The sequence below is a fragment of the Oryzias melastigma genome, unplaced genomic scaffold (genome assembly GCF_002922805.2).
Source record: "Oryzias melastigma strain HK-1 unplaced genomic scaffold, ASM292280v2 sc01162, whole genome shotgun sequence".
NCBI lineage: Eukaryota > Metazoa > Chordata > Actinopteri > Beloniformes > Adrianichthyidae > Oryzias > Oryzias melastigma.
Genome location: NW_023417746.1, coordinates 1 through 6,094, shown reverse-complemented (window position 1 = coordinate 6,094; position 6,094 = coordinate 1). Strand labels below are relative to the sequence as shown.

At 38.4% G+C, this 6,094-nt stretch overlaps 1 protein-coding gene across 1 annotated transcript; it reads left to right on the top strand.

The window, feature by feature from the left end:
- Positions 1 to 3,223: 3,223 nt before the first annotated feature.
- On the top strand, positions 3,224 to 5,854 carry LOC112141643 (ATP-binding cassette sub-family A member 5; the record flags this gene model as incomplete). The annotated part of the gene is given in 2 exon segments (XM_024264776.2): positions 3,224 to 3,389; positions 5,688 to 5,854. Coding segments are annotated over 2 exon segments (180 nt in total), but the record flags the coding sequence as incomplete, so codon positions are not given.
- Positions 5,855 to 6,094: the final 240 nt, after the last annotated feature.

Below are 6,094 nucleotides of genomic sequence, written 5' to 3'. Positions count from 1 at the left end.
CCTATTAGTCTAATCACTTATTATTACACATTCATTCACAGAGGTCAATGAATTTCAAATAAAATGCATTTTACTAAAAATTAAGTTTATTCAATTTTATACTGAATATTTTACATCTGACTTTGACGCAATCCCGATTGCAAACTCAAGAGGGAGCAATAGAAAACAAACACCCTGCCTAAAATATAAGTGTGCAAATCAATGAAAAGTTAAGTTAAGTTAAACTGCCCTTTTCCCAGATGTTCTACGTGCTTTACAAAGAAATGCAGTTTATTTCTTGATCTCATGTTTTGCCCATATTTCTTTTCCTTTGCGCATTGCGACCATTTCCGTAAAGAACCATAACTCACCACAGAATTGGGCTAGAAACTTGTTTTTTTCCCCAACATCCTTATATTTTTTTCTCTTCAAAACTGGGCCAGATTAAACCATCAGTACGGTTGACACCCCTGGTTTACAGTTCATTTCAAGCCTTTCTAGAGTTTTATTTACATATCTTTTCTTTAAAAAATTACAGTCCCCTAACCATCATTAGATTACCGTAAAACATGACGTATGAGCACATTCTAACGTTGCCGTAAGACTTCACGTAGAGATGCACTTCGGATTTTACTCTTACTGTAAAATAGTTTATGGAATAACAATTGTGTTTAAAATGGACAAACAAAATGTTTGACCACGTGTTCAGCAAGTTTGTGTGAAAAGACACAAATAATGAAATGAAGATTGTTAGTTGTACAAACAATGACTAATCAGCCTGGACAAGTTTGGATCATCATCAGTGATCATTTTGTAGAGATTTGTTCTTCATCAATTGCTTATTGTCTAAAAAGAAATGAAATGAACATGAAACTGCCACTAGGTTGTGCTCAAATGACTTAATGTTGTCTTGGTTGCTCTAACTGTTGTAAGAGGTTAATTCTTTTGTGAAAAACGCACCAGAATGATTGATAAAAACTGTAACACTTTCAATGAACTGATACATTTGAGGATAACTTAGAATAAATAGACTGAGTGAATCACTCTGAGACTTCCTTCTATCCTAAGGTGGTCAGGTAGATTCTGTATTACAGTTTTTCCCAACTGCTAAAACCCATTTACTGATACATTTGACCTTTGACATTTCCCCAAACATGACAGGATGCTGGTGGAGTATCTTCCTCCCTACTCTCCATTTCTAAATCCAATTGAGGAGTTGTTCTCTTCTTGGAGGTGGAAGGTATATGGGGGGCGTCCACACACCCAAATGACCTGCTAGAGGCCATGAATGTGATGACATCACAGCAGAGTCCTGCAGAGGGAGGATTTAGTTCACAAGAAAATATTTTCCTCTGTGCAATGATAGAGCTGATATCCGCTGTGATGTAGATAAAAAATATGTGACAGACAGACGGGAGCGTCCAGTTGTTCAGGATTGATTTGCAGAACTGTCTGTTTTACAGTATTTTCAGATTCAAAACTACTTCAGTAAGATTTACTGAGCCAAAGGTTGTTTACAGTAATTCAGGTGACAAAAAATGTAATACTTGACTCTTGAGTCAAAGGCTCACCTTGAGGTCGTAATGAAGACTGTTGTCAAAACTAGCAAACACGCAAGATAGATAGATAGATAGATAGATAGATAGATAGATAGATAGATAGATAGATAGATAGATAGATAGATAGATAGATAGATAGATAGATTTTTTTTCCAGAGTTTATGATTGTCTTAACCCTCCAAGTGGATAAGTAGTCATTTGGGTTAACCCTTTAACACTTGAACTTCCAGTGTTTGTGTTTTTTGATTTATTGTAACTTTTCACCCGTTAACACGATAATTCCAGTAGATTGCACGCTGATTTTCTCCTTCAGAATCTACTGGAATTATCATGTTAACGGGTGAAAAGTTACAATATGTTAAATATTTTGTGTTTAACCGTCACCGGTGACACCTCAGGTGTTAAAGGGTTAAACACTCACTGTTTTGAATTTGAGGTGAAAGGCTTTATATACAGGCTACTGAGAGTTGGACTTCCAGAGCATGGATTTGCATGGTTCCTAAACTACTTGTGTTACAGGTATCAGGTGATGACACCCGTAGACAGTTGTATAGATAGCTGACAAAACTGGAAAATACAGAAACACAGGAGACGTGACTTGCTTTTTCAGTATCCTTGGCAGTTATCTTCCAAAGGCAGAGTGAAATCTGGTTGCATAACAGAACTCAGTGAATGAAATATAGGGACTCATCCAAAAAGGAGTGCCACAGGGTTTGGTATTGGAACCCCTTTTATTTATCCTCTATTTTAGTGACATTTGACAAAATTTTCAGAAGCTAACTTGTACTTTATGCTGATGACAGTTATTTATTGTTGTGGATCATCTCTCACTGAGGTCATAAAAACCCTACAGAAAGCTTTTGTTGCCGTCTCCTTCAAAATCTGCTGGAAATATCCTGTTAATGCTTGAAAAGTTACAGTGTGTTAAAAATGTGTTCAAGTGTCACCGGGGACGCCTCAGCTATTAAAGAGGTAAGGAATGAAGACCAACAACAAAAACTGTAACTTCTCTCTCATTTTTTCGTTGAGTTTCAATATAATTGATGCCTCAATTAACCTTCTCGGTTGAAGGTTGGCCTTTTGACCTGTTTCCTTCATGCTCATTCCATTAACCAATGTCTTGTCAATAACGGTGGCCTGGGTCTCATTGGTACTTCTCTTCTGGGTCCAAGTTTTGGTCTGGATTCAGGTCTGACTTGTTTTACACATCTCTGAAAAGCCTTTCAGCTATTCCAAAACTTTCCTGATATTTGCTGCAGTTGATGTGCAACAGCTTTGATCAGTTGTGTGTTAATGGCAGCAGAGTTTTGCCTCTTTGTGTTAACGTTTAGCATCTTGTGTGTTGTGAATCCCAAATATATTTTAAAAGTGATAATGTGCCAAGTGTTTTGGAAAGGGTAGACTCAGAGTTTTGAAAATTATGTTCGAGGTAAAGACCAGAATTATGTTCTTGAGAATCAAATCAGCTGGTTTAGAATTAGGAAAAACTGTAATTAATGAATAGAAGCTTCTGATTGGACCGAGCGCATCCTTTTAGATACCTTTAATCGTATTCTTTAATTTAAAAACAAATTTCCAAAGATCCCAGTTGAACAAGTTTCTCCTTCACTGAGCATTTGTAGTTTTGACAACAGTCTCAACAGGCTAACATATGATTGGTTGAGCGGCTGTCAGTCGTTCAAGGAACAGATCTGATTGGTCAGCAAAGCAGTGACTGTGGGCTTGCAGTTTCCCGGAAGTAGCAGCGACAGAAACGAAGTAGCTGGTTTTAGGCTTTCACCGGACAAAAAGCAGCGCTTAGAACCCGCCGATGCAGAGCGGAACAGAGACATGCCTTAATGTATTTCATCCGTGAGTATGCCACGTGTCTGTGCGCACGCGAACCTTTTCGGCAGCTGTCATGCTGCGGTAGCTAGCTAGCTAGCAGCGCTCGTGCGTATAGGCTCGTGCGTCGGTGGCGTTAGCGTAAAAAGGCTGTATTTCAAACTGTTAAGAAAAGGCGCATATGTGCAGCTTGTCTGAGAATTAAGTATGTGATTTTATTTAGTGTGGAAACCTGCAAAAAACGCGGTTTATGAGCTATTCGAGTGAGCTGAAATGTGCGGGTGAATGTTCATTTGCACATTAAAAGGAGAAAACGGTGGAGTTTATGCGTCAGAGGAACCTGCGGCATATGGGGGTTTGTGCGGTTTTTTGTAGGAGCAAGGTAGATTATGAGAGGTCTGTTAATTTTAACATTTTCTAATAATTGCTCGCACAGTTTATTTCTCCACATACATTCAATACATTCAGTTTTCCCAGTTTGGTACAGATCTACAGTTTTGTCATGGTGTCCTTTGACAGCTCTTTGGTTTTAGCCAAAGTGGAGTTTCAGGTTGTTGACAGGTGTCATTAATACAAGTAACAAGTGGAGAACAACGATTCTTTACGTTGTGAGAGCCAGAATTATTGGTTGTTTGAAGGCGACCAATTTAATTTTACAGAGGATTTTGCAAATTATATCGTTAAATCAGACAATGGGATTTGCCGGGAGTCTTTCCCCCACATTTTCTCTGCACCGATTGTGTCACGTACAGACATCTTACCTTTTTAAAGTGGAAAAGCTTACACTTTTGGTGGTTGACTTGACCCTACTACTAGGATAATCTCAAACTCTTCATGCTGCTCTCTGCTGACTAACTTTCTCCAGATGCTGCTGATTTTTGTGTCCCAGTAGGCTTTTCTTTCTTCTAAATGACAAAGGTGCTTTAAAGTCCCACTATGATCAACTCTGATCTATTTTGTAAGTGTTCCCACCAGTGGTCTTTAAATGATCATGGAGTTTTAAGCGAAAAAAACAAAAAAACAACAACTCTTGTTTTCTTGTTTTAGAAATTTACTTCTAAATTGTAAGTGATGTTGATGTGGACTAAGCCCACCCCCACTTCCAGTCATCCATCTGTTTGCACGCTCTTCTGCTAGCTTATAGCCTCTCATACCCTCAACCTAACTTTACAAAAATGGCGATCAATATCGGAGCTATCCAGCCATATAGTTTTGATCCAGATTCCAGCTCAGACGAGGAAAACAAAGACGTTCATGGATCTATTTGTCTGTGAGTGGGATCTTGTGGCCCACCCAGCTTATTTTTTTACATCATAAATTTGCTCTTTTCAAACATCCTTTTTTGTGTGCACTAGACTTACAACAATTTGAATAAAAAATACTCAGAACTGCAACTTTAATTTTAATTTCTTTTAAATAATTCCCCCATCAGAAAAAAAAATCATACAAGAACATGTTAAAAACACCAAAAACACAATTTTCACCAATGAGTCTCTTAAAAGAAACAGATAATTCAAAAAACACAGATAAGGTACTAAAAGGGATTGGCGTAGTGTGGTAGTTATATAGTATATAAAATACCCAAGAAACATAGTCTAGAGATATTTTCTCATTAATAAAGTTAGAGTAAGACGACCTTAATCTGACCCTCAGCTCTATTCCTGTTCATTTAACTAAACTGTCTACGCAGTCCATGAATGCAGCATAAAAACCTGCAGCTTTGAGGAGTGTTATTGATTTATGTCCATTTTAGACACTGGCAAGAACTCTGTTTAGCTGCTATTCCTGCACATGGAGAGGAGCCACTAGATGTGCTTAAACATTTGAAGAAAATGCTAGCCAAACTCCCTTCTGCTTAGCTGTTGTGGGCATGTCCAACCTGTATGAGGAGAAGAGATTATATATCTGCTGACCTGGGAATACATTTATATCCTCATAGAAAAGTTGTTGGGGGGTGGGTTTAACACTACTAGATACTGAGAAAGTGGAAGATGGCAGATTATTATGTGAACTGTCAATTTACTGGCTAAGAACAAAATTGGCTAAAAAAACAAACAAACAAAACAATACAGCCTAAAATAATGATGTAATAAAATGCAAAAACTTTTTTCGCAAAAAGCTGCCAAATTATAAAAGCAAAAACTAATATGAATAAAAATATTTCTCACTGTTTAATCCTTTAACACTGGGGCTCCAGTGTTTATATTCTTTGATTTACTGTAATTTTTTTTAATTGTGGGTGACTTTTGGCGGTAATTTAACTCCATATGTGCACCAGTTACCATGAGAACTCTCACATGGGATCAACTGCTCTGTCGTTTGCAGCTGAAGCCAGCATCGACAGTTTGACCTCCCATCCGTACAGCATCCAGATGAGTGCTGGCAGCACGCGGCCTGCACGCAGACGAGATGCTGGAGTCTGGATTCAAACCAAAAGCCTTCTCTACAAGAACCTGCTCATCAAGTGGAGGACAAAGCAGCAGAGCCTCCAGGTGCTGAGCGAACAGCAGAATCTGTCACCGACTGAACCAGCTTTCAGTTTCCTTCTTATTTAGACACATAAACAGTGATAAGAGTGGAATGGTGTTTCTCTGTGATACTACCCCGCCCCATACCCTGTGCTGTTACGAAGAGCTAAACAACGTAGAGTAGCAAGTAAGTAGTAAGAAATGGCCATGCCTAATCCACGTGGAGATTTTCCAGCGTTCTCAGTCCTGCTACCGTAAGTATTG